Genomic DNA, 26,443 nt, shown 5'->3' with positions numbered 1-26,443 from the left:
ATTAGGTCCAGTCGTGACCGACTCTGGGGTTGCGGCGCTCATCTCACTTTAGTGGCCGAGGGAGCCGGCATTTGTCCGCAGACAGCTTCCGGGTCATGTGGCCAGCATGACTAAGCCGCTTCTGGCGAACCAGAGCAGCGCACGGAAACACCGTTTACCTTCCCACCGGAGCGGTACCTATTTATCTACTTGCATTTTGATGTGCTTTCGAACTGCTAGGTTGGCAGGAGCAGGGACCGAGCAACGGGAGCTCACCCCATCACGGGGATTTGAACCACCAACCTTCTGATCAGCAAATCCTAGGCTCTGTGGTTTAACCCACAGCGCCACCCGTGTCAGTATTTATTAATGTGAGCTAAATATATACACAAATATCTACAGAAGCAGTTCAGACAGAGTACCTGCACCTTGAGGCAAAAGAAGACTCCACACTCATCTACACCACATCACCACAGCACCACTCTTACTGTTGAACAGGCTTTTCTTTTAAACCGGTGACAGCCAATCACATTCCACAGAGAGTATTGCATCAGCCTGTTGCAAACTGAAGCCTGCAGACTTACTTACACAGCATCCTGTGAATCCCAGCACTCTTGGGCTGCCTTGGCTCCAGGCCAGCCTCTCCCTCTTGGGGGGTCTGGCCAAAGGGACACCCCCACCCTCTTTCAGAAGGCCCTTCTCTTCCCGTCTGGCTCCTTCAGTTGGGCGTCGGAGGTACAATTTTCAAACAGCAGTTAGAAGCCAACCTTACATACCAGATAATTTATTAAGATGGGCCGTCAGGCAAAAAATAATTATTAAATTATTAATAAATACTTGCAATAAATATACAACAGAGAATGGCAGAGTCGAAAGGGACCCGGAAGGGCCATTTAGTCCAGCCCCCTGCGGTCCTCATAATCCACTGCTTTCTTGGCAACTGCCAAGTCCTTCCAGAGAAAGGAGGCAAGTGTTGCGTTGTCTCAGTGACGGGACTTTCCTCGTCACAGAGTCAGGAGGCTGAAATTTGTCCAAAGGCGCATGTAAGGGTTCTGCGCGTCTTGCGCGTTTTATGTGACAATATAATCCACGATGGAGACCTCCCCAATCCGGTTTGTCACGCTGACAGCTTTGTTGACCTGGGCAGATGTGCAGATGTACCACTGAGGAAAGGCAGCTGACTCGAACCTGGTGTAGTCCCCAACTGCAACTCTGTAGAAGAGGAAGCGCCCTTTGTCGGATTTGTCGAGGTCTCCTTCGATGCTGGCCTCCTGCGGGTGGAAAAGATGAGATTACATCTAAGGAAATCCACTTTCCAAGGCGCCTACACTAGCTCCACAACACCACTGGGTTTCAGGGTGGTTGACAACATAAAACCACAACCAAAGAAGCACAAAATACATAGTAAAAACAAGAACAGCCCAATAACTGCCCCCTCCTCAACACATTTTTAAAGGGATGTCAATTGGCCAAAGCCCTAGTTAAAGAGGAATGTTTTTGCCTGGTGCCTAAAGGTGGATAATGAAAGTGCCTGGTGAACCTCCCTGGGGAGAGCATTCCACAAATGGGGAGCCACTGCAGAAAAGGCCCTGTTCTTGCATTGCTTCCCCCTGGTCCTCTCAAGGAGGAAGCATGTGAAGAAGGGCCTCGGAAGATGAACTCAGGGTCTGGGTGGGTTCATATGGAGAGAGGCGGTCCTTTAGGTACTGCGGTCCTGAGCTGTTTACTCTGACCATTGCAACAACGAAAGAAGAACCTGCTGGATCAGGCCAATGGTCCAGTATCCTGTTCTCACTGTGGGCAACCAGCTAGCAGGATCCAAGTACAAGAGCCCTCTCTCCTCTTGGGATTTCCAGTAACCGGAAGCATAAGCTGTGAAGGAACCTCTCACCTCCAGCTGAAGTGCTGGTTGGTCACCGCTCTGCACACAAGACAGGTACAGCTCCTTCCCTTTGATTTTCAGGGCGATGGGGATCTTCGCTACGCCTTCCTCGATTTTCGGCCGATAGACGTACATTTTCACCCTCGCTGGAAAATGTGAGGACACAGGATTAATAGCAAGAAACATTTCAGCCTGGCTAGGACTGGCCACCCGTAGGAGATGGCTGGTGAGGAACATCAAGGATGAGGGTTCCTACCTTCTTTGCTGATGTCCGCCTGTTGGAGCTCCAAGGCCACCAGCTGGGTTGTCCCGTTCAGGACAAGGGACTTCTGGTTGACGTCTCTGATGTTGCAGGAGATGCTCCTGCTGAGGTGGTAGATGGGATCTGTGGCATAGGTGCATTCACAGGCGTCAAAGTCAACTGGTTCTGAAGAGGAAAAGACACTCCGGGTCAAGACCTGCCACTTGCAACACAACAATAAGAGCTGTTCTTCGGTGGAATGCATGATCTCAGAAGGTGGTCAGCTCTCTCCTTCACCAGAGGCTTTTAAACAAAAGTTGGATAGCAGGGGTCCTTTAGCAGTGACACCCCACCTGCTGCCGCCTCCACCCTTACAAAGCCAGAGCTGCTGTCTCTTTTTGCCCCTACATCTAGTGGCGGAGCAAGCCGATTGGGTGCCTGGGGCAGCGTGCGTGCCCTGCACCCAGGAGTGGGGCCAGCTGCCTGTGGGGCTGGGCGAGCCAGGGCCCACTCAGTTGCCCTATAGCTGAGGGGGAGGTGGCGGGTGGACTGTTTGGGGCAGGGCAGAGCCTGCGGGCGCCCAAGCCACCATGTCACTCCCAGGAGAGATGTGTGGCTCGGGCGCACTGCAGGCCGCGTGGTGAGTGCCACCCGGCATTTTGTCACCCCCTCAGTGGTGACACCTGGCGTGGCCACCCCCACCGCACCCCCCTTCCTCCATCCCTGCCGACATCTTAAAGGGACCCCTGACCATTAGGTCCAGTCGTGGCCGACTCTGGGTTGTGGCGCTCATCTCACTTTATTGGCTGAGGGAGCTGGCGTACAGCTTCTGGGTCATGTGGCCAGCATGACTAAGCCGCTTCTGGTGAACCAGAGCAGCGTTTACCATCCTGCCAGAGCGGTATCTATTTATCTACTTGCACTTTGACGTGCTTTTGAACTGCTAGGTTGGCAGGAGCAGGGACTGAGCAATGGGAGCTCACCCCGTGGCAGGGATTCGAACCACCGACTTTTTGATCGGCAAGCCCTAGGCTCTGTGGTTTAACCCACAGCGTCACCTGTGTCCCTTGCCCACATCTTATTCAGTGCTAACTCCCAGAAGTGTTTAGGCAAGCAGGAAGAGATCATGGCCTCTGTGTGCCCCTGATGCACCTCAAAGGAAACTGTTTAGGGAAGTTTTTAATGTCTGGTGCTCTCTTGTTTTTAATATTCAGTTGGAAGCCACCTAGAGTGGCTGGGGAAACCCAGCCAGATGGGCGGGGTATAAATAATAAATTATTATTATTATTTTGAAGGGTCCTGCAGTCCAAAGTCTGTTACTTCCCTCTAAAGCCAGAGGGATGGCGGAAAAGAACAGCGACACGACAGCAGCTTCCATTTGGGTCTGCTTGGCCAACAAATGGAATAAAGTGCTTTGTCCTTCAACCACCTTTTGCTGCAGGAAGCGTCTCCTGGCTCCTCGCTGGGGATTCCCATCAGGATCACACCCAATATGGCAGCCAGCTGGTGTCCCATACCGTACCTAAGACGGAATTGATGATGTCCATCAGGTCGTCATCTGTGAAAAGCGCCCTGGCTTTGGAGGACTTCTTCTTCTTCATCCTCTCAATCGCCACCATAATGATCGCTGCCTTCTGGAAGCCCAGAGATGAAGGGCTGTTGGCGATCTTCACCTGAATGCCCACTTTGCAGGCAGGATGGTTCAGCCCTGGGAAGGCCTCCTGGGGTGGGGGAGCAAAGCAGACCTCAGCTGAAGTCAAACCATCAGCAGCAAAGTCCCCTCCTGTCCACCTGGGGACAAGAAGTCTCATTCTGCAATTGTAAGGACTTGATTATCTCCATGTGGCGGCCCCTGAACTCTGGAACACCCTTCCTATTGACATCAGGCAGTACTCTTTTCGGTGCCTGAAATTTTATGATATTAAATAAATAAGGCAAAGTGCTGAGGGGTGGGGCACCAGGCAAAGCTCATTGCTCTTCAGGGAGGAGTTGTCTAGCTATTTTGCAAGTCCACCACATGTGGTGAAATGTACCCTCTTTAACATTACACCTCCAACATGTTGTGTTCTTATACATTTTCGCTAGTCTTATAGCAGTCAAATACCAACTACACACCATCTTTATATAATTCTCTTTTAACGTACAGCAAGCTGTAAATTTTAGGTCCCTATTCCATAACTTCCCCCATGAAGCAAATTGTATATTCTATCCCACATCTTTTGCCCAGTGTATCGTTACAGACTTTCTAATCTTTTGCTTCCCGTTCCAGCAACAATTTATACATTTTTGACAGAACTTTCCCATTATTATCTAACAGTTCTTTCTGCACTTGGTTCAGTCTAAAAAGCCAACTCCTTTGTTCAATCTAAAAAGGTCATTTAATTGATGATATTGGAGCCAATCAGTTAACAAATGTCTTATATCCTCATTTTAGTTTATTTTTTTACTTTCAGTTGATTTTCCTCCTCAGTTAACAGTTCTCTATATGTTGGCCATTCTTTTTCCATATTTATTTTTTCCACTGACAATTCTTCTAATGGCGATAACCACCATGGGGTGTCTAGCCTCCTTGGAAGGCAAATGGCCTTCTTGCTTGGAGGTGGTTCTGCAGCTCCAGCCATCTGGCTGACTAAGCCCCTTTAAGGTGTTCATTTCTGCTCATGTTCAGGATGGGACAGAGGAGCTTCCTTGAACAGAAGCAGCCTGGAGAAATTCCTTACCTTGGCCAGAGAAGGCCGGTCCTCTTCGTAGAACTGCATCTCGTCCACACTGCAAGCAGAAAGCAAGAGAAGCAGGTCAGAGACTCCCAGGCAAAAGTCAACATCATTGGAACTAGGTGTTGGGCAAACAAACCCCAGGCAACACCTTCTGGAACTGCCTCTTTAGGAAAGGCAAAGGCCATTTTCGCACCAGATCTCGCCCACCCTGGTTGTCCAGAAGAATATCATGTCCAGCGGGATCAATAGAGATACACACACACAGAATCCCCCTGTCCTGTTTTTATGGTAGATCTTCTGCCAGGGACTCAGCTACATTAGTTCTTGTTTTTTTTAAAGCGTTTTAAATGTGTTATAACACTGTGACACCAAATGGAGCTATAGAGTTCGATCCTTTCGCAATATGATTTCACATTATGAGCTTTACAACACATTTTCCTGAAATGTTTTTTTTTTATGTGTCTAGATCCAGCAAAAAACAACATTGGCAACTTCTGGTCCATGTCCAGACCAAAAGCTGGATTAAAATGGGTCTAGCTCAGTGGTTCTCAAAGCGGGTGGTGGGATTACCTGGTGTGTGTGTGTGTGTGTGTGTGTGTGCGCACACACTAAGAGTCAAGAGGGGCAGCGAGGCACCTGAGGTATAAATGACAATCTGCCTATGCAAGCTGGCGTCACTGGATTGTTCACCAGTTTTGTCGAATTAATTAAACAGAATAGTTTGAATTGGATGCTGAACAAACGTGCAAACAATTTCTTACTGTTTTGAATGCTAATTGTGCTATTATCTTCCTTTCTGGGTCATGCAAACCACTATTATGAACAATGCTTTTTATAGGGGAGGAGCACTGGGGGTGAGTTTATGTTCAGAACCATTGGGCTAGGGAAGCCACACGATCAGTCAATATCTGGACCTCAGAAGCAGTGGCAGTCATAGTGGCGTAATTAATCTCTGCTGGGACCACTGGGGGCACCAGTTGTTCCACCTGCCTTGGACCTATATAAGGGGGAGCTGCTGCTTAAGTGCTAATTCTTGCTAATTTCACAGGGAATAATCTGTTGCCTTTCTGGATGTTGTATTTGCTGTTTGGAATATTCAGATTTAGTCTGATTTTTATTGAATTATTGTGTTTGCACTGGCATGTTTTCATTTGCATTGTTTGTGAGCCGCCTTGGGGTGTCTTTTTTGGCCAAAGGGTGGCCTATAAGTCAATAATACTATAACGTGTGTGTGTGTGTGTGTGTGTGTGTGTGTGTGTGTGTGTCTGTCTGTCTGTCTGTTCCTGAGCACCCAGCACAGCTTCACAGCCTGCGGCCATCAGTGGTGGTTACCTGCAGAAGTCCATCACCTCCTCTTCACACTCAGGCACTCTAGACATGGGGGCTTTTGATCTAGGGAGAAGAAAGAAATTTACGGAAGTTAGCGAAAGAGTCTCACACTGGAGCACCTTCAGAGGAAGGAGAAGCGAAGCTGCTGTTTCGTAACCAGACGAACAAGATTGCGATTGAAACTATGTGCACACTGTGTGGACAGATGACCAGCAGCCCCAGCCCCAGGAAAGGTGTTCATACAGCTGTTGTGGTCCCACAGAATACAAAGCAGGACAGCAAACATGTGCAACCCAAGCAAATTACTTAAATAAAGGTGGAGTTTATGATCTTTGTTGCCTGTAAACAAGCAATTCCCTTAACCACTTAGAAACTCAAGAGAATTTCGATGTGATTTAAGTCAGAGCCTTTGCTGAGTACAGTTGCCCAGTCTCCTGACTCTTACTTAGCACCCTCCTCTAATTCCCACAAACGTTCATCTCCAGCCTGCAGAGGGAAAGGGAGAATTTCGGGGAGCGAAGAGAACCCTTGAGCGTGCAAGAAAAAGGAAAGCAGGCGGGTCAAGTGCACAAGTGCCCTCAAATAACTTTAGTTTGCACGAGGAATTTCAGCTTGCAGACTTCCTCTTCTGCGAGGAGCTGCAGAGCTTCTGCAGAGAAGGACAGACCCAGGAAGGGGCCATAACTTAGTGGTTAGAGCACTTGCCAGGCAAGCAGAAGGTCCCAGATTCGCTCCCTGCTAGCATCTCCAGGTAGGGTTGCAAGAGACGCTTGCCTGAAATCCTGGAGGGCACCTGCAGTTAATGGCCCAGTTTCTTACGTTCCTGCGGGCTGCAGCATCAACCTCAAGGCAGACTGTCAGGTGGCCATGGGCATGTTGCTCTCTCTTCTCCAGTAACACCCAACCAATGATCATACAAATAATTTACCATATCTCTGTGGGCCTGAGATACAGAAACTTATAGGTACTGCAAGCCACAGTACTAGCCAAGTGGTTGAAGGCAGCCTTGCATTCTGAAGGGTCAGGCAAAGCAGGGCTGACCATTTGGGGATGAATCAAGAACTGTAGAGTGGGAAGGGATCCAGTGGGTCATCGAGCCCAACCCCATGCAGGAATCACAGCTAAAGAAGGTTGAGGTCTCTTCATGAAACCTGCAAGTCTCCCCTTTGACCGCAGACTGTCTTGCCAGAGTGGTGCATGCTCTGGTTACCTCCTGCTTGGACTACTGCAATGCGCTCTACATGGGGCTACCTTTGAAGGTGACTCAGAAACTGCAATTAATCCAGAATGCGGCAGCTAGACTGGTGACTGGGAGTGGCCGCCGAGACCATATAACACTGGTCCTGAGAGATCTGCATTGGCTCCCAGTACATTTCTGAGCACAATTCAAAGTGTTGGTGCTGACCTTTAAAGCCCTAAATGGCCTTGGTCCTGTATACCTGAAGGAGAGTCACCACCCCCATTGTTCAGCTCGGACACTGAGGTCCGGTCTGAGGGCCTTCTGGCGGTTCCCTCGCTGCAAGAAGTGAGGTTACAGGGAACCAGGCAGAGGGCCTTCTCGGTAGTGGTGCCTGCCCTGTGGAACACCCTCCCATCAGATGTCAAGGCAATAAGCAACTATTTTACTTTTAAAAGACAATTGAAGGCGGCCCTGTTTAGGGAGGTTTTTAATGTTTGATGCTGTATTGCTTTTAATATTAGGTTGGAAGCAGCCCAGAGTGGCTGGGGAAACCCAGCCAGATGGGTGGGGTATAAATAATAAATTATTATTATTATTATTATTATTATTATTATTATTATTATTATTATTATGTCTCTCCAGTCTTCTCAAGGCAGTTGCTGTGGGGTCTCTCTCCCCAAAGTCAGGGTTGGCAGGGTCCTCTCTGCCCTTCTTCTTCATGAGATGATCTGGCTTGGGCTGGGCCAGCTTCCCCCTCAAACTGGTTCCTCCTTAATAATAATAATAATAATAATAATAATAATAATAATAATAATTTATTATTTATACCCCGCCCATCTGGCTGGGCCTCCCCAGCCACTCTGGGCGGCTTCCATAAAAACCAAAAATACAATAAAATATCACACGTTAAAAACTTCCCTGAACAGGGCTGCCTTAAGATGTCTTCTGAATGTCAGGTAGTTGTTTATCGCTTTGACATCTGCTGGAAGGGTGTTCCACAGGGCGGGCGCCACTACTGAGAAGGCCCTCTGCCTGGTTCCCTGTAGCTTTGCTTCTCGCAATGAGGGAACCGCCAGAAGGCCCTCGGCGCTGGACCTCAGTGTCCTGGAGGAACGATGGGGGTGTAGACGCTCCTTCAGGTATACTGGACAGAGGCCGTTTAGGGCTTTAAAGGTCAGCACCAACACTTTGAATTGTGCTCGGAAACGTACTGGGAGCCAATGTAGGTCTTTCAAGACCGGTGTTATATGGTCTCGGCGGCCGCCCCCAGTCACCAGTCTAGCTGCCGCATTCTGGATTAGTTGTAGTTTCCGAGTCACCTTCAAAGGTAGCCCCACGTAGAGTGCATTGCTTCATAGGAACCTGCCTTTCACAGAGTCAGAGAACTGGGTCTACCTGGCTCCGTAATATCTGACTGGCAGTGGCTCTGTGGAGTTTCAGGTAGGAGTCTCTTCCACACTTGCCAGAAGATGCTTGCTGGCAAGGCAAGATCCTCTACCACCTAACTACAGCTTCTTATAGTTCTGATTCCTAAAGCATCCCATTTTCACATGGAACCCTCAGCCAGATGTCTGCCTGGGGGTCCATTTACCGTATTTTTCGCTCTATAAGACGCACTTTTCCCCTCCTAAAAAGTAAGGGGAAATGTGTGTGCATCTTATGGAGCGAATGCAGGCTGTGCAGCTATCCCTGAAGCCAGGAGAGCGCACCGATCCCTCTCGCTCTCCTGGCTTCAGGGATAGCCACACAAAGCCTACTGAGTGCAGCGCCCCTTCCATTTCTCCTCCCGCTTTGCTTGAGAGGCGCTGCGCAGAGAGGGAGAGAATATTTTTTTTCTTGTTCTCTCTAGGTGCGTCTTATGGTCGGGTGCGTCTTATAGAGCGAAAAATACGGTAATCCTTGGCTGACCCTCTTGGCTGACATTTAATGCAGCTAATCATAGACTCAGCCTTGCAAGCCAGACATATTCCTCAAGACGACCTCCCTGCAAAGCAATGTAGAAGTTTTACCTGTCCAAGGAGGCCACGCCGGTCTTTTTCCAGAACAGAGGATTTCTGGCCTTCTAAGCTGCTCCTCTTGCTGTGAAGTGGTCTCTGCTACAGCAGGGATGCCCCTCTTATCTGTTTCTCGGCAGCGGAAGAAGACGTGCTCATGCAAATGAACTTCCCTCTCGTACCTGGACGTTTCGAAAGTGGCGAAAAGGAAGTCCTTTCCTTCCTGCTTCCATGAACAGGAAGTGGTTGCGTTGCAAAATGAGCACAACAACACAAATTGTGAAAGCGCAGAATTTTGTGGGGATTTGCTGTGCTCAGTAGAGGCAAATAACAAGAATACCACAAGAAGTGACACCCTGGAGGCTTTCAAGTACTTTGCTTCTGCTGTGTGATGTAATCAGGCCGTTTTGGGATTTTTCCGGTGTCCCAGGGAGCCCAGCTGGTGAGGAACCAATGGCTAGGTTGGGTGGTTAGGTCAAGTAGTATTCCTGCACCCCCATTTTTTTCATGTGGCTTCCCACCCAGTAATCTAAATAATAATAGTAATAATAATAGTAATAGTAATAATAATAGTAATAATAATAATAATAATAATAATAATAATAATAATAATAATAATTTATACCCCGCCCATCTGGCTGGGCTTCCCCAGCCACTCTGGGCGGCTTCCAAAAAAATATTAAAATACTGCAATACATCAAACACTAAAAGCTTCCCTAAACAGGGCTGCCTTCAGATGTCTTCTAAAATGAAGGAGAGCATGGGGAGTTGTTGTTTAATCGTTTAGTCGTGTCCGACTCTTCGTGACCCCCTGGACCAGAGCATGCCAGCCACTCCTGTCTTCCACTGCCTCCTGCAGTTTGGTCAAACTCATGCTGGTAGCTTCCAGAACACTGTCCAACCATCCCGTCCTCTGCCGTCCCCTTCTCCTTGTGCCCTCCATCTTTCCCAACATCAGGGTCTTTTCCAGGGAGTCTTCTCTTCTCATGAGGTGGCTAAAGTCTTGGAGCCTCAGCTTCAGGATCTGTACTTCCAGTGAACACCCAGGGCTGATTTCCTTCAGAATGGATAGGTTTGATCTTCTTGCAGTCCATGGGACTCTCAAGAGTCTCCTCCAGCACCATAATTCAAAAGCAGCAATTCTTCAGCGATCAGCCTTCTTTATGGTCCAGCTCTCACTTCCATACATCACTACTGGGAAAACCATAGCTTTAACTATACGGACCTTTGTTGGCAAGGTGATGTCTCTGCTTTTTAAGATGCTGTCTAGGTTTGTTATTGCTTTTCTCCCAAGAAGCAGGCGTCTTTTAATTTCGTGACTGCTGTCACTATCTGCAGTGATCATGGCGCCCAAGAAAGTAAAATCTCTCACTGCCTCCATTTCTTCCCCTTCTATTTGCCAGGAGGTGATGGGCCCAGTGGCCATGATATTCGTTTTTTTTGATGTTGAGCTTCAAACCATGCACAGATCTACTCTTATTCTTTTGTAGGCCACCTTCCTGATGCCCATAAATAGTCTCCAAAAATGCCTACTCAGAACTAACAATATGTAAGCTGAGGGGGCCTCAGAGGTTTCTCAGGTCTTATCCCGCCAGAATTCCTTGCTGTGAGCAAGAGGCACCCCACATTAAAACTCTATAATATAACAAACTTGTTTTGAAGTGGCTTAATTGTCAGTGAGCACTCAGGGCTGATTTCCTTCAGAATGGATAGGTTTGGTCTTCTTGCAGTCCATGGGACACCCAAGAGTCTCCTCCAGCACCAGAATTCAAAAGCACGAGAGCATCCCACAAATGGGAAGGCGCCATTAGCTGGTGGGGAGGACCACACATTTGTTTGATGGCGCAGGACTCCTTTGCTTATGATCACTGTGGTGCTTAACCAGTCAGCTAAAAACCATCACCGTCCTAGACAAAGGGGCTGGTTTGGCAAGCTTGGTCTCATACCTTCTACCCCTGAGAACAGGCTCCTGAGAATGGGAAGGGTCTCAGGGCATCACCCAGACTGAGCCCCCAACCCACGGCCTTGTTAATGCAGCACACCTAGGTTTGCTACGACCGGCGGCTCAGTGGATGGGCATGCGCTGCTTGCTGAAATGCCAGTGTGGCTCGTGCATTCTCAAGGGGGATGTGTGTCCAAATGAGACACAATGAACAACAGCACTGTATGAGCTGGCTCTTCAAACTGAACTCTGGGTTTGCCAGCAGCCCTGCTTCTGAAGCCCATCAGAGAAAGCCTCTCTGAGCGTTCCTGCCAATGGGTTTCCGTGGTAGCTCAGTGGTGCAGCAGCTGCCTTGCATGCAGAAGCTCCCAAGTTCAATCCCCAGCAGCTCCATGTAGGGCGGAGAGAGTAAAGGTAAAGGGACCCCTGACCATTAGGTCCAGTTGTGACCGACTCTGGGGTTGTGACGCTCATCTCGCTTTATTGGCCGAGGGAGCCGGCGTACAGTCATGTGGCCAGCATGACTAAGCCGCTTCTGGCGAACTAGAGCAGTGCACGGAAACGCTGTTTACCTTCCCGCCGGAGCGGTACCTATTTATCTACTTGCACTTTGACGTGCTTTCGAACTGCTAGGTTGGCAGGAGCAGGGACTGAGCAACGGGAGCTCACCCCGTCGCAGGGATTCGAACCACCGACCTTCTGATTGGCAAGTCCTAGGCTCTGTGGTTTAACCTACAGCGCCACCCGTGTCCCAGGCAGAGAGAGTACCCTGCCTGAAACCTGAGAGCAGGAGCAGGGCTGTCCTATTTTTTTTTTTAAATCAATTTTATTTTATTAACGTTCTTATGTCACATATGTATAGATTATCATATTACATTACAGGGCATATTATAATATAATTTCCAACATGTATACAAAGTTTATATACCAGATTTATGTACCTAAAGAAAGAAAAAAGAAAAGAAAAAACAAAGACATAAAGCCATTTCAAAATAATATTTGCACCAACACTACGGAGTTCCTGTCAATCTCGTTGTATTTTTTTTTACAAATGATTGTACAGTGGTACCTCGGGTTACATACACTTCAGGTTACAGACGCTTCAGGTTACAGACTCCGCTAACCCAGAAATAGTACCTCGGGTTAAGAGCTTTACCTCAGGATGAGAACAGAAATCACACGGCGGCGGTGGGAGGCCCCATTAGCTAAAGTGGTGCTTCAGGTTAAGAACAGTTTCAGGTTAAGAATGGACCTCCGGAATGAATTAAGTTCTTAACCCGAGGTACCACTGTGCTCTTATTATTGTATATTTCTTTACATTTTATCTAATACACTCCTATATCAATATGTACCCTTAATCTTGTTTCTCAACTCAGGCAGGGCCGTCTTAAGCATATCCGGCGCCGTGCTGCAAAGATCCATCCAGCGCCCCCTCCCTGTTTCCCAGAGGGGCTGGGTAGCTGGGCGTAATAGGGGTGACACGGGGGGCAGGTGGGCATCTCGTCCGGGCAGGGACAGGCGAAGCAAGCTGGGCCGTCCGCATCGCCGCCAGTGTGGTGTAGTGGTTAAGAGCGATAGACTCGTAATCTGGTGAACTGGGTTTGATTCCCCGCTCCTCCACATGCAGCTGCTGGGTGACCTTGGGCTAGTCATACTTCTCTGAAGTCTCTCAGCCCCACTCACCTCACAGGGTGTTTGTTGTGGGGGAGGAAGGGAAAGGAGATTGTTAGCCGCTTTGGGACTCCTTCGGGTAGTGATAAAGCGGGATATCAAATCCAAACTCTTCTTCAGAGAGGCACGCTCACTCAGCCGCAGTCTCGCCGTCCTTTCTTGGGGAGGAAGTGGGCAGGAGGACAGAGCGTGACTGGGAGGGGATCGGACGGGGAAGGAAACATGGTTCGTGTGAAGGCGTGCAGAAGTGGTTGGGGCAGCGGGAGGAGGCAGGCTCCGTGCAAGGCGGTGGAGAAGCAGGGGAAGGAGGGAGGGGCGCTGGGGGCAGCAGTTGCAGCATGTAGCCTCAAGCGCAGGGATCTTTCGAGGTAGAGTGGACGGGAGGAGCGGTGGTAGAGTCCATAGCTGTCAACTTTCAGATTTGAAAATAAGGGATCAGCAGCCTTGAAAATAAGGGATCAGCAGCCTCACCTGTCCCAGGGACAGTCTACGGTTCAACTCTGTAACCAGAGGTTCAACTGAATAGAATCTAAATCACATGCACCACAAGGCCTATGCAGCCTCAACTTAAGATGGCTCCCCGACCTGGCTTTGCAGCAGCACGTGCAACAAAACGGTATCCAGCGTTCAAAACCCCCCTCAACTTACATTAACTAGCCACACACACACACACACACACACGAGGCGGTGGCAGCCTCCCCCCCCCCGCCATGAGATTTTAGCCCACCATTTTAGTCAACCAGCTCCTTTCCTTTCCCCCATAACAGTCAATCGAAGGAGCCTCCAAAACAAATCCAAAAGCCCCCCCATGCGATCGCCACCCGCCATTGTACTCAACCAGCTGCTCCTCTTTCCCTCATGTGCCCCGGCTCCAGACAGACCTTATCCCCTGCAAGGGTGAGTGGGCTGTCAATGTATCCATCTGATTCCAAGCACAGGTACGTCCCGAGCCCCTCCGAGCCAAAGGTCCAAAGGCAGAAAGCCCAGCTAGCAGCCAAACGAAGCCTCAAGCGGTGGTTCCCACAGCGCAGCGACCCGGCAAAGGGATACAGCAGCAAGGAAAACCACCGTCACCTCTCCGCTGGGAAGCGCTGAGCAAAGGCGAGTCCCCAGGCAATGCGGCCGATTTGATCGGCACAAGGCATGCAAGCTCCACTCCCTAGTCGTTCTCAGACTCCTTATTGGTGAGCAACGCAGCCGAGCAACACAGTTGAGGAGCCTCCCTGGCCAGCAGGGAGGGAGAGGAGCTGCTTCCTTTGAAATCTGGGAAATTTACGGGATATCAACAATCCGGGATAGCAGCGGGAAATGGCGCTGGAATAGGGGAAGGTTGACAGCAATGGTAGAGTCCATGTGTATTATGCGCAGAGCTTGGGATGCAAGCAGCCGAGGAGGTGGTGTGTCGCAGAGCCGGCGGAGAGAGCTCCGGGCTGAGGGAAAGGATCCAAGCCTTCCTGCCTCCGACGGGCGCTGGAGGCACGCAGGCACCAAGTCCCCACTCCACCTCGCTTACCTCCCCTCTCTCCCCTCCCCGGACTCTCCCCCGGCACCCTCCACTGCTTGGCGCCCTGGCTCACCACGACACTACGCCCAATGGTAAAGACGTCCCTGAGCAGGGGTCACCAAACTTTTTCAGCAGGGGGCTGGTCCACTGTTTCTCAGACATTGTGGGGGGCCGGACTATATTTTTTGGGGGGGAAATGAACGAATTCCTATGCCCCACAAATAACCCAGAGATGCATTTTAATTAAAAGGACACATTCTACTCATGTAAAAGCACGCAGATTCCTGGACTGTCCAAGGGCCGGATTTAGAAGGTGATTGGGCCAGATCCGGCCCCCGGGGCCTTAGTTTGACCTTGTGGGGGGCCGGACTATATTTTGGAAAAAAAATAATGAACGAATTCCTATGCCCCACAAATAATCCAGAGATGCATTTTAAATACAGTTGTACCTCGGGTAAAGTACTTAATTCGTTCCGGAGGTCCGTTCTTAACCTGTAACTGTACTTAACCTGAAGCACCACTTTAGCCAATGGGGCCGCCGAAGCATGATTTCCGTTCTCATCCTGAAGCAAAGTTCTTAACCCGAGGTACTATTTCTGGGTCTGTAACCTGAAGTGTATGTAACCTGAAGCGTATGTAACCTGAAGCATATGTAACCCGAGGTACCACTGTAAAACGATACATTCTACTCATGTAAAACCACGCTGATTCCCGGACCGTCTGCGTGTCGGATTTAGAACGTGATTGGTCCAGATCCAGTCCCAGGGCCTTAGTTTGCCTACCCATGCCCTAGAGAGTGGCTGCTGCCAATCCGTGTAGACAATACTGAGCTAGAGGGACCCCAAGGGTCTGACTCAACATTAGGCAGCTTCTTATGTTCTGTTGTGCTCCAGCAATTAGGATGACTCAGAGATTCACCCATCTCACCCCACAGTCCCGTGGGACGGCCTGGCATGAATCCCAAAAGCCACAGCCTGGTCAGAATTCCAAGTACCCCTTGAGCAAAACTGGAAGTCGGACGTCACAGATGCTCTGTCTGAGCGCATTGCTGGGCACTCCTGGGTGCGCGGTCGCTGCTCGGCTGTGGTCACGACCGGAACCAAACTTCCTCCTTTGCATCACCGCAAGCCGCTTCCTGTTTCTCTCATTGGCTGGGCCGCATTGTCCTACGTGGGGTTTGACTAGGGCTGGCAGGTCTCTTGATTTACATATGTGGGGATTTGTGAAATTGTGACAAGTCCCTCTCTTTCCCCTGCTGACCCAGGAGGAGAGCAGGAATGGTGACTCAGGTGGGTTTCCAGGCTGGCTCCTGCGTTGGGAAAACCCGATCCCCTTGCCCAGCGGATGGGGTGTAATGGAAGGGAGGGTTTGGGGGCACTTGGGGGTCTCCTTTTCGTAGCTGTGTGTTGGAGCTCAGGGAGCGGAATTTGCAGCGAGAGCCGTTTTGTGCATCTGTTGAATAAAGAATGAAAAGGTAAAGGTAAAGGACCCCTGACAGTTAAGTCCAGTCGCAGACAACTCTGGGGTTGCGGTGCTCATCTCGCTTTACTGGCCGAGGGAGCCGATGTTTGTCCACAGACAGTTTTTCTGGGCCATGTGGCCAGCATGACTAAGCCGCTTCTGGCGAACCAGAGCAGCACACAGAAACAACGTTTACCTTCCCGTCAGAGCAGTACCTATTTATCTACTTGCACTTTGACGTGCTTTGGAACTGCTAGGTAGGCAGGAGCAGGGACCGAGGAATGGGAGCTCAACCCAGATTCATTCAGCAACCCTGGAGGTCATAAACAAGCAGTAAACAGGAGAGGAAGGATGGCAAGGAAAGATTAGGCATCTTTATCACTTTATCCTACCTAAAGGTAAAGGTAAAGGGACCCCTGACCATTAGGTCCAGTTGTGACCGACTCTGGGGTTGTGGCGCTCATCTCGCTTTATTGGCCGAGGGAGCCGGCGTACAGCTTCCGGATCATGTGGCTAGCATGACTAAGCCCCTTCTGGCGAACCAGAGCAGCGCATGGAAACGCCATTCACCTTCCCTCCGGAGTGGTACCTATTTATCTACTTGCACTTTGACGTGCTTTGGAACTGCTAGGTAGGCAGGAGCAGGGACCGAGCAATGGGAGCTCAACCCAGATTCGGACTGCCCACCTTCCGATCAGCAAGCCCTAGGCTCTGTGGTTTAGACCACGACACACAACCCACGTCCCTTTAGGTATAAATAAAGGCAAAGGGACCCCTGACCATTAGGTCCAGTCATGAATGACTCTGGGTTTACGGCAGTCATCTTGCTTTACTGGCCGAGGGAGCCAATAAAGCGAGATGAGCGCCACAACCCCAGAGTCGGCCACGACTGGACCTAATGGCCAGGGGTCCCCTTTACCTTTACCTTACTTTTCTGTGTATAAGACTCCCCCTTGTATAAGATGCCCCCTATTTTGGAGGACTCCAAATTAAGAAAATGGCCCAGAATTGTTGCGCTTTTTTGGGGAGAGGACGGCCCAAAGTTGTTGAGGAAGAATGGCATGAAGTTGTTCAGCTTTTTTACGGAGGGTTTCTGAGAGTTCTTGAGCTTTTTTTTTGGGGGGGGGGGTTGACAAAGGTTATTGAGGTTTTTATTGGGGGGAAGCAGTAAAAAACTAACCTGATGGTTACAATCACTCGCACATTAATTTACAGTTAAAAAAACCCCTGTATAGTCTTATGCACAAAAAGTACAGTACTTTGTGTGTCAGGGTCTAATTTTTCCCTTTTCTAAAATTTCTATACTTGTGTGTGGTTTTCTTTTTGTAAATCTACCTAAGAATAAAATAAAATAGGGATTAATGGGTTTTTTTCTGGACGGTGGAGGTGCAGTTGGTGTCGTGATGGTGGCACTTGCTCTGTGGGGTGGGGGGGGGCAAAATGGGGTGTTGAGGAGGGTCAGTTGTGGGGAGTGAGAAATGTCCCTATTTTCATCTGAGGAATGTTGGAGGGAATGTGTTCCTTACTCTGCAAAAAGTGTTATGCAGAATAGCAGTTTGCCTGGCCCACTAAGGGAGATAATAACACAGTAAAATTCAAGACAGTAATGATTAATTGTGCATCTATTCAAAATAAATACATAAAATACATATATGCTCCAAACTAATCTTTTGGCTAAAAAAAGAAGAAAGAAATATTGCCTGAGAAGTATTCTTATGCATTCTTACTAACGAAAAGTTAAGGGTGAAGGAAATTTATAGCATAAAATATTTATATGCAACCACTTACCAAATATGCACAAACCTTCAGCTGCCGTAGATGTACGGTAACTAATTTCTAAGGAAATCAATAGCTATTTCCAATAATTGGCTATCTTGTGACTTGTGGGAACTCAGCATCATAAATACAGACAAACGTGCCCCCAAGACATGGCTTTGAAACCGATAAGAGGAGACACTGGGCCAAAGATTTTGGGTATAATATACAGCTGAGTGATTGGGAGAAATTGTGAAAGGAAGGTTTAAAATTTACTGCATGCAATGCCCTAAAAGAAAATGTGATGAAAATGATGTATAGATACCGTATTTTTCGCCCTATAGGACGCACCATCCCATAAGGCGCACCTAGTTTTTTGGGGGAAATAAAGGGGAAAAAATTATTTCCCCCCCAGGCGCGGGGCTGGGGAGGCCCGAGCTTCCCCCGACCCCAGCCCCCAAACAGGCAGCTCTCTGCAAGCCATGGGAGCCCAGCGCTGGCTCCCGCTGCTTGCTGAGAGGTCCGCGAAGCCTGGACGTGCTGATCTCAGCGTGCGCAGGCTTCGGCATGCTGGCAACTCTCCGCAAGCAGCGGGAGCGCTCCCGCTGCTTGCTGAGAGGTCCGCGAAGCCTGGACGCGCTGAGCTCAGCGAGGGCAGGCTTCAGCATGCAGGCAACTCTCCGCAAGCAGCGGGAGCACTCCCGCTGCTTGCTGAGAGGTCCGCGAAGCCTGGACGCGCTGATCTCAGCACGCGCAGGCTTCAGCATGCAGGCAACTCTCCACAAGCAGCGGGAGTGCTCCCGCTGCTTGCGGAGAGGTCCGCGAAGCCTGGAGAGCGAAAGGGGTCGGTGCGCACCGACCCCTCTTGCTCTGCAGGCTTCAGCGAAAGCCTGCATTCGCCCCATAGGACGCACACACATTTCCCCTTTATTTTTGGAGGGGAAAAAGTGCGTCCTATAGGGTGAAAAATACGGTAGTATATTACACCTGTTAAGTTAGCGAAAATGTATAAAGTTAGTAATAAATGTTGGAAATGTAAAGAAAAAGAGGGAACATTTTATCACATGTGGTGGGAATGCAAAAAGGTGAAATGCTTCTGGGAGATGATATATAATGAGTTGAAAAAAATGTTGAAATATACATTTATAAAGAAACCAGCAGCATTTTTATTGGGCATTGTGGGGAGTGATATAAATAGAAAGGAATGTAAGCTCTTTTTATATACAATAACAGCAGCAAGAATATTCTTGGCCCAGAAATGGAAGCAAGAAGAGTTACCGATGATTGAAGAATGGAGGATGAAGTTAATGGACTATGCAGAATTAGATAAACTAACAGGAAGGATTCGAAACCAGTGAGACCAGAAATTCACGGAAGACTGGAGTAAATTTACGGACTATTAGAAAAGTAATTGTGAAGAACAGACGACGTTTGTAGGGTTGCAAGAAGTTCTGTGAGGCGTATTATTAGAAGTATTGTAAAAATGGAAAAGGGGGAGGATGATTTGTTAAGAGATGTAAAGGCAATATAAAGTTAAGAAATGCATAAGAAGTGGTTAAAACGGTGAATCATCAGAGGTGCTGATGGAAGTCCAAAAAGATTGTATAAGTGATAAGTTTTGTGGTACATTTTATAATTTATATGTTAAAATTAATAAAAAATATTATATATATATAAAAGAAACCGATAAGAGGAGGAAAACTCTTAAATAGGAAGCAAAGAAGGCTCTGGTCACTTGCGAATAAGCCACACACTTGCCTGGGTCTTTGTAGGGCCTTTAGCACCACACCTGCGCTAGGGCGCATAAACCTTCTGGGGGTCCCTGCAAAACTGACCCTGGATGTGTGTGACCAAAGGCTCTCCTCCTTGCCCAGGGCACTATTGACTCGAGAGCTCCCCCTGCTCCCCCTCTTCTCTGCTGATTGGAGAAACATGGATTCGGCAGAGTGCCCCCTGTTATTTGTTGTTGTTTAGTCGTTTAGCCGTGTCCAACTCTTCATGACCCCCTGGACCAGAGCACGCCAGGCACTCCTGTCTTCCACTGCCTCCCGCAGTTTGGTCAAACTCATGCTGGTAGCTTTGAGAACACTGTCCAACCATCTCGTCCTTTGTCGTCCCCTTCTCCTTGTGCCCTCCATCTTCCCAATATCAGGGTCTTTTCCAGGGAGTCTTCTCTTCTCATGAGGTGGCCAAAGTCTTGGAGCCTCAGCTTCAGGATCTGTCCTTCCAGTGAGCGCTCAGGGCTGATTTCCTTCAGAATGGAGAGGTTTGATCTTCTTGGGACTCTCAAGAGTCTTCTCCAGCACCATAATTCAAAAGCATCAATTCTTCGGCGATCAGCCTTCTGCCCCTGTTATATCTGTCTCTAAAATCTGTATACCACTGCGTCGTTGAAATATATATCAAAACATTTCGCAGCCATAAAAACATTGGCTGCAGGGGACCAGAAGAGTTCAGTTAGCATAAGTGTTCAGCTGCCACTTTTATTTTGAAAATGCCCAACGTCCCTGAATTACCGTATGCCCTGTTAATTCTGAGTCCATCAGAACTTGTTAAGCAAAGGGGGGTGGAAGAAAGCCTCTGCCTGCTGTTGAAGCTGCCGTGTGTCCACACAGGCCAAGGATTAATTTTTCTTTGTGTGGCTTTAGAAGCGGGCACGGCAAAGGAGGCTGCCATGGTGAGAGCCCCTTGCTCTTCAGGGCTTCCTACTGCATGGCATACAGACACACTGAGGACTAGCGCCACCAGCAGGCTGTGTTGGATATGAGGTTAAGGGAGCTCTTTCCCAAGACTGGTTTCCCCCACAGACTGACTGCAGGTGTGGTGCAAGAGAAAGTGACCTCAGGGCACAGGCAAAACCCTTTTCCTTTCTTATTCTAGAGAACCTAGATGGGCTTCCTCTTTGCTGCCCTTCTGCCAGAAGGTGAGTACATTTCATTTCCAGCAAGTCTTTGGGAACTAGTAAAAAGGTAAAGGACCCCTGACCGTTAAGTCTAGTAACAAACAACTCTGGGGTTGCGGCGCTCATCTCACTTTACTGGCCGAGGGAGCCAACGCTTGTCTGCGGACAGCTTCCACGTCATGCGGCCAGCATGAGTAACCAGAGCAGCGCACGGAAACGCCATTTACCTTTCCACTTGCACTTTGACGTGCTTTCGAACTGCTAGGTTGGCAGGAGCAGGGACTGAGCAACGGGAGCTCACCCCGTCGCGGGGATTCGAACCACTGACCTTCTGATCAGCAAACCAACAATCAGTGGTTTAGACCACAGCGCCACCCCCATCTCTTTGAGAACTAGTAGGGCTTTTCAATAGTGCTGTGCTGTTTTTGTTATCTGTCTTTTAAATAGATTTGGGGTTTTTCCTCCATACAGTCATACCTCATGTTATGTCCACTTCATGTTACGTTCTTTCAGAACAGTTGCTTTCAGAACGTAACATTCCACGTTCATTCCGCGACGACCGGAAGTACCGGAAAGGGTTACTTCCAGGTTTCGTCGCTTGCGCATGCACAGAAGAGCAAAATGACATCATGCACATGCGCAGAAGCGGCGAATCACAACCCGCGCATGCGTAGACGCGCCGCTGCGGGTTGCGCTCTTTTCATGTTGTGAATGGGCAGATTACGTTCGCAACCAGAGGTACCAGTGTACTGTTTTAATTCTTTTAGAGTTAAATTGGTTTTAGACTATTATCTTTTTTTTTTAGCTTTCTGCAATTTATCTGTGTTGTTTCAGTTTGTGTAAACTGCCTTGAGTCCTGGTCTAGGGAAAACGAGGGCTACAATTAAAGAAATAACAATCAATCTTCCTGGGGTGGTTTTGGGGGGGGGCCTCACGGGGGTGGAGGAAAGTCCCCAGATCTTCATGCTGGGTTGTAACGCTCCCTGCCTGCCCCAAACTTGGCTCCTTTCAAAGCACCCTACGTTTCTATGTACCTAGAAACATCTGTTTTTGCGCTTCTGGCCTTGGCTGATGACCCCCACCTAGTGGCCAATAAGGGAAATTTCACTGTATGGCTCAGGTTCAAGTTTGAGGAGAACAGACGAACACCCTGTTTCCCACAATAGAGGAAGAGTTGCTTTCAAAGTGTAGGGTAGTATATTACCCGTGTCAGGTTAGTTAATAAAAGAATCAGGCTGGATCCCTAAATCCAAAGCACAGAGGTAAAACACATTCTCTGGCAAGAGAGAGCCCGCAGCAGAATATTAAAATCACAGCATCATGTGATTCACAGTAAAGAGTGAGGAATATGTTAGATGCTTTAAATATCCCATTTAGCTGGCTCGCAGTGCTTCCCCTCTCTACCCCTCTCACAATGAACAGACCACACCACCAGTAAATTTAAATGCTTTACTTACAAACGCCAAAGGTCAGATTCATGTGTCGTTCCATGCAGCAGCAGGAAGAACACAAATAGAAGATTATTGAGCTGCAAAATACAGGGGGGGGGGTGTGTGGAATACTTCTCAGTACATCGTCTGGGCTTGAGGTGGTCGAGGCCAGACGTATTGCCTGGTTGGCTTCACAGGGTGGAGGAGAATGAAGAAAGAAGCTTTCTGTCAGGGCCTGGTTGGTGAGCTGGGGGCCACCAGCCCAAGAGCCCTGCAGGAAGGGCTTGGACTGGCTGGATGAAGAATTATGGTGGGAGCCAGCCTCCCAAGAGCTCTGGAGATGACTGAAAAGCTAGAGGCATAGCTGTCAACCGTCCCTTATTTGGCAGGAAACTCCCTTATCCCAGCGCCGTGTCCTGCTGCTGTCCCGGATTGATGATGTCCCTTAAATTTCCCGGGTTTCATGCTCTCCTGGCTCGAGAGGGAAGCAGCGGCTCGGGGTCCTCCGCCACGCGAGAGAGCGTGTGCATGAGCTGCTTCGTCTCCGTCTCTCCCTTTTCCCCCTCAGGGGTGCGTCGTGAGGAGACAGGTGGCGGCGGGCAGGCAGGCAGCCCCTCTCTTGCGAGACTTCTGCCGCGCTGCCAGGGGAAGCTGGAGGTGGCTGAGGAGGTGGCCTGAGGGAGGAGGAAGAGGAGGGGATGGGGAGGGACACAGAAGGGCGGCGCTTCAGCGGCTGCGTTGGTGCCACAACTGCCTCATGCTGGGCTCGCAGGCGGCGTGGGCGAGAGTCTCTCTTCCTCCCTCCCTCTCTCTTGGGCGGGGAAGGTCCGATAGAACTCCTCGCACCAGGACGACGGCAGCCCCGACGTGCATAAGCTAAGCAAAATCCCTTATTTTGGCTGCTGATCCCTTATTTTCAAGGCTGCTGGTCCCTTACTTTCAAATCTGTAAGTTGACAGCTATGGCTAGAGGTAGAAGGGCTTAGTTTCAGCAAGGCCTCTGTTGAGTTAAGACAAACCAGGGAAAATTGCTGGGTTGTTGTTTTCTGCTATTAAAAAGCTAATTGTCTTCTGTGCCTTCCATGTGTGTGTTTGTGTGTGCCCAGGGGTGGAGGAAGGGGGGGGGGTGCGGTGGGTGCGGTCTGCCCCGGGTGGGTTACAAAATGCCGGGCGGCACTCACCGCGGGGCCTGCAGCATGCCTGAGCGCTGGGAGAGACATGTGGGCATGGGTGCACACAGGCTCCACACTGCCCAAATGGTCTGCCTGCTGTCTCCCCCCCAGCTATAGGGCAGCTGAGTGGGAGGAGGCAGGCAGACTCTGGAGGCCCCACCCTTGCCCCGCCCCTATGGGCGGCTCGCCCTGCCCCTGGGTGCGCCGCCCTAGGCGCCCGAGCGGCTTCCTCTGCCGCTGTGTGTGTGTGCCTGCCCTGTGGATGACCTGGCTTCTTGATGGCTCCTTGACACTTTCACTTCCCTCTTCACTGGAGGCGAGGAGGCGTGACCTAACTGAGCCTAGGAATACAGTTCTGTGACCTTAACCCCTTCATGCATTCATGAGCCAGTGTGGTGTAGTGGTTAAGAGCGGTGGACTCGTAATCTGGTGAACTGGGTTCGCTTCCCTGCTCCTCCACATGCAGCTGCTGGGTGACCTTGAGCTAGTCACACTTCTCTGAAGTCTCTCAGCCTCACTCACCTCACAGAGTGTTTGTTGTGGGGGAGGAAGGGAAAGGAGAATGTTAGCCCACCCTCCAGTGTCACCTCCCAGCTGAACAATGCCTGACCGCTCCTTTGAAAGCAAGTTTTGCTGACAACAAAAGGGTTCATGATCTGCACTTCTGTCTGTCCCTGGATTTATTCTGTTTCTCCCATGATGTCTAGGCATGGCTCAGGAAAACTCGCTGTTTGCCGCTGATTCGGAACGAACGTCAATCTGCAGAAAACCTGATTGACGTTTGTTCTAATTCGGCAGTGAACGGCGGGTTTTCCCAGGGAAAGTGGTGGAACGAAAGAAAAACCCTCCCAAACTTCTGTCACGGTTGTAGCCAAGGTCCTTGCCACTTCCCACTTTTCCAACAGCAACATTTTGCTCTTTAAAATGTTGCCTTCTGCCAGTTATCCCACTCCTTGTGGATTCAAGCAGCGTGTGGAACGTGGCTGTCAGTTTAACGAGACTGATGGAGCGGTTCCTGCGACATTTGTGTTGGCGTCAAACGCAGCAGCTCAACCACCCTGCAGAGAATCATATGGCTGTAGAGTTGGAAGGGACCCCCAGGGGTCATCTAGTCCAACCCCCTGCAAATGCAGGAATCACAATTAACACACATGTTTTTTTAAAAAAATAAAAGCTGTACCTGACAGCTGTTTGTTTGGGGGCTGCTGTAATGTTGGACGGCCCCTCATTCACAATGACTGAGATACACCTGACTGTGGGAATGTTATAGATCAGGGGTCAGCAAACTTTTTCAGCAGGGGGCTGGTCCACTGTCCCCCAGACCGAGTGGGGGGCCGGACTGTATTTTGGAAAAATATATATGAATGAATTCCTATGCCCCACAAACAACCCAGAGATGCATTTTAAATAAAAGGACACATTCTACTCATGGAAAAACACACTGATTCCCGGACTGTCCGGGGGCAGGATTTAGAAGGTGATTGGGACAGATCCGGCCCCCGGGCCTTAGTTTGCCTACCCATGTTGCAGATACTAGGAGAGGATACATTGATTTAACAGTATCCTTCTTACTCACGCTTGTGAGTCAGCAGCAGAGTGCATTCCCCAATATATAGCAGGAAGCTAGTTGGTAGATTTGTTTTAATCTCTTTACTTAAACAATCCAATCTGGCTTTGTTCAGATTGGGTTCGGTTCCTGGCAAGTCCCCTTTTATCCCTCCTAAAAAAGAATAAAGACACAAGAAGCTTCTTTTAAAGTGAAAGCCGTAATGGTGAGATGGGCGCAAGATCTGGGTTATAATATTTAAATGGAACAATGGGAAAAATTATGGAGGGAAGATATAAAATTCACGGCCTGTTATAACCTCAGGGAAAATGCAATGAAGATGATGTACATTGCACCAAACTCCAGAAAAACTTGCTAAAATGTATAAGAACAGATCAGCTACATGTTGGAAATGTAACAGAGAAACTGGGTATTATTTGCATATGTGGTGGAAGTGTACAGACATTTGTGTATTTTGGAATAATATATATGGAGAACTTAAAAAATTATTTAAATTTACATTCATAAAAAGGCCAGAAATATTCTTATTAAGCAGCCTGCCAAAAGAAATAGGGAAATTGAAAAGAACATTGTTCATGTACGGGATAACGGCGGCCAGAATTTTAGTAGCAAGAAATTGGAAAAATATAACAATACCCAACACGGCAGATTGGCAAATCCTAATGGCAGAATATCTGCAGCTAGCGAAGGCGACAGGAAGGATAAGAGGCCAACCAAAACAAAAAGTCTATAAGGCTTGGAGAATCTTTAAAGAATACTTTAAAAACTATGGTATAAAAGGAAAGATCTTGGCAGAATTAGGCTGATCCTTGTATTGTATAAATATAAGTTTGTAGGGAGGTAAAAAGAAACTATATAAGAAATATGCAACTGTGCGGTATAAGATAATTGATAGATAAAGTACAGTGAGCTTAATTGGAAGTCATTTTTAATTTCTTTATAAGTTTTATGATTGCTTTCGGTATCGGGAGTATAAATGATGTTAGTTTTCTTAATTTTGTTGTTTCTTATTTTGTGATTGTTTGTTTGACTTTTCTATTATTTGTTTGTTTGTTTGTGTCAGGGAACTGACATCGGAGCCAGAAGTGTAGGCAGGTCTCCCAAGCGATGCCGGAGAAGGGCCAAGCAGGGAGAGAGGGGACATCAGCTGGGGAAGGAAATCAGCGTAACACCAGGGATAAAGGGGGGTGGAGGGGGGAATCGGAGAGAGGGCTCCAGGACTCTTCGCTGGAGACCAGCGGGGAGAGCACAGGTCCTCCGCTACCCACACCCACCTTGCGCAGAAGACTTCCGCACAGGGAAAGTAGGTGTAGACTTGGCGTCAAAGAACTTCTTTGCTGGAAGAAGTTCAAGAAACGCCCACTGACGGATTCTGCCAGTGACTGAACAGCCACGGAGTGGATGGCTGTCCAGCGAGAAACGGTTTAACCAGGCAACCTAGCCCAGAGCGGCGGTAACTTACGCACAAGCAACCCCTAATGCCATTACAGTTTGGTTGTATGTTTGTTTATTTCTTTGTTTGTCTGTTTTCCCATAAATGTATTTATTTTAAATCAATAAAGATATACTAAAAAGAAGAAGAAGAAGCTTCTTTTAAAAGTATAACAAGAAGTTTACTCACATTCAGTTCACATTTGGATCCCTGAAGGCAGACTTTAGCTTAGAGCAGTGGTGGCGAACCTAGGGAATGCGTGCCAGAAGGGGCACTCAAAGCCCTC

General features: G+C 48.9%; 1 protein-coding gene and 1 long non-coding RNA gene across 2 annotated transcripts in view; both read right to left on the bottom strand.

Annotated features, from left to right (window-relative positions):
* The window catches only part of LOC310769965, a 130,243-nt gene that overhangs the window by 97,355 nt on the left and 6,445 nt on the right, over positions 1–26,443 (bottom strand). The window lies entirely within an intron of this gene.
* On the bottom strand, positions 748–9,473 carry LOC310769847 (interleukin-1 beta-like). The gene is made up of 7 exons (XM_083629679.1): positions 9,338–9,473; positions 6,152–6,211; positions 4,823–4,871; positions 3,625–3,823; positions 2,118–2,288; positions 1,871–2,007; positions 748–1,250 (listed from the first exon to the last, which is right to left on the bottom strand). Exons 2-7 carry the CDS (start codon positions 6,196–6,198, stop codon positions 1,050–1,052), a joined length of 804 nt encoding a protein of 267 aa, XP_083485805.1. The 5' UTR covers positions 6,199–6,211; positions 9,338–9,473; the 3' UTR covers positions 748–1,049.

This window comes from Podarcis filfolensis, assembly GCF_964270895.1.
Source record: "Podarcis filfolensis genome assembly, chromosome: 8".
Taxonomy (NCBI): domain Eukaryota; kingdom Metazoa; phylum Chordata; class Lepidosauria; order Squamata; family Lacertidae; genus Podarcis; species Podarcis filfolensis.
This window is presented reverse-complemented; position numbering and strand designations above follow the sequence as displayed.

What these genes read in the sequence shown, in the direction of transcription:
- LOC310769847 (XM_083629679.1), bottom strand. Translation starts at nt 6,198, where the DNA reads ATGTCTAGAGTGCCTGAGTGTGAAGAGGAGGTGATGGACTTCTGCAG. An exon ending in GAGGTGATGGACTTCTGCAG is followed by an intron (nt 4,872 to 6,151) that starts GTAACCACCACT and finishes TTCTGCTTGCAG; the next exon opens with TGTGGACGAGATGCAGTTCT. An exon ending in AACCAGCACTTCAGCTGGAG is followed by an intron (nt 1,251 to 1,870) that starts GTGAGAGGTTCC and finishes TTCCACCCGCAG; the next exon opens with GAGGCCAGCATCGAAGGAGA.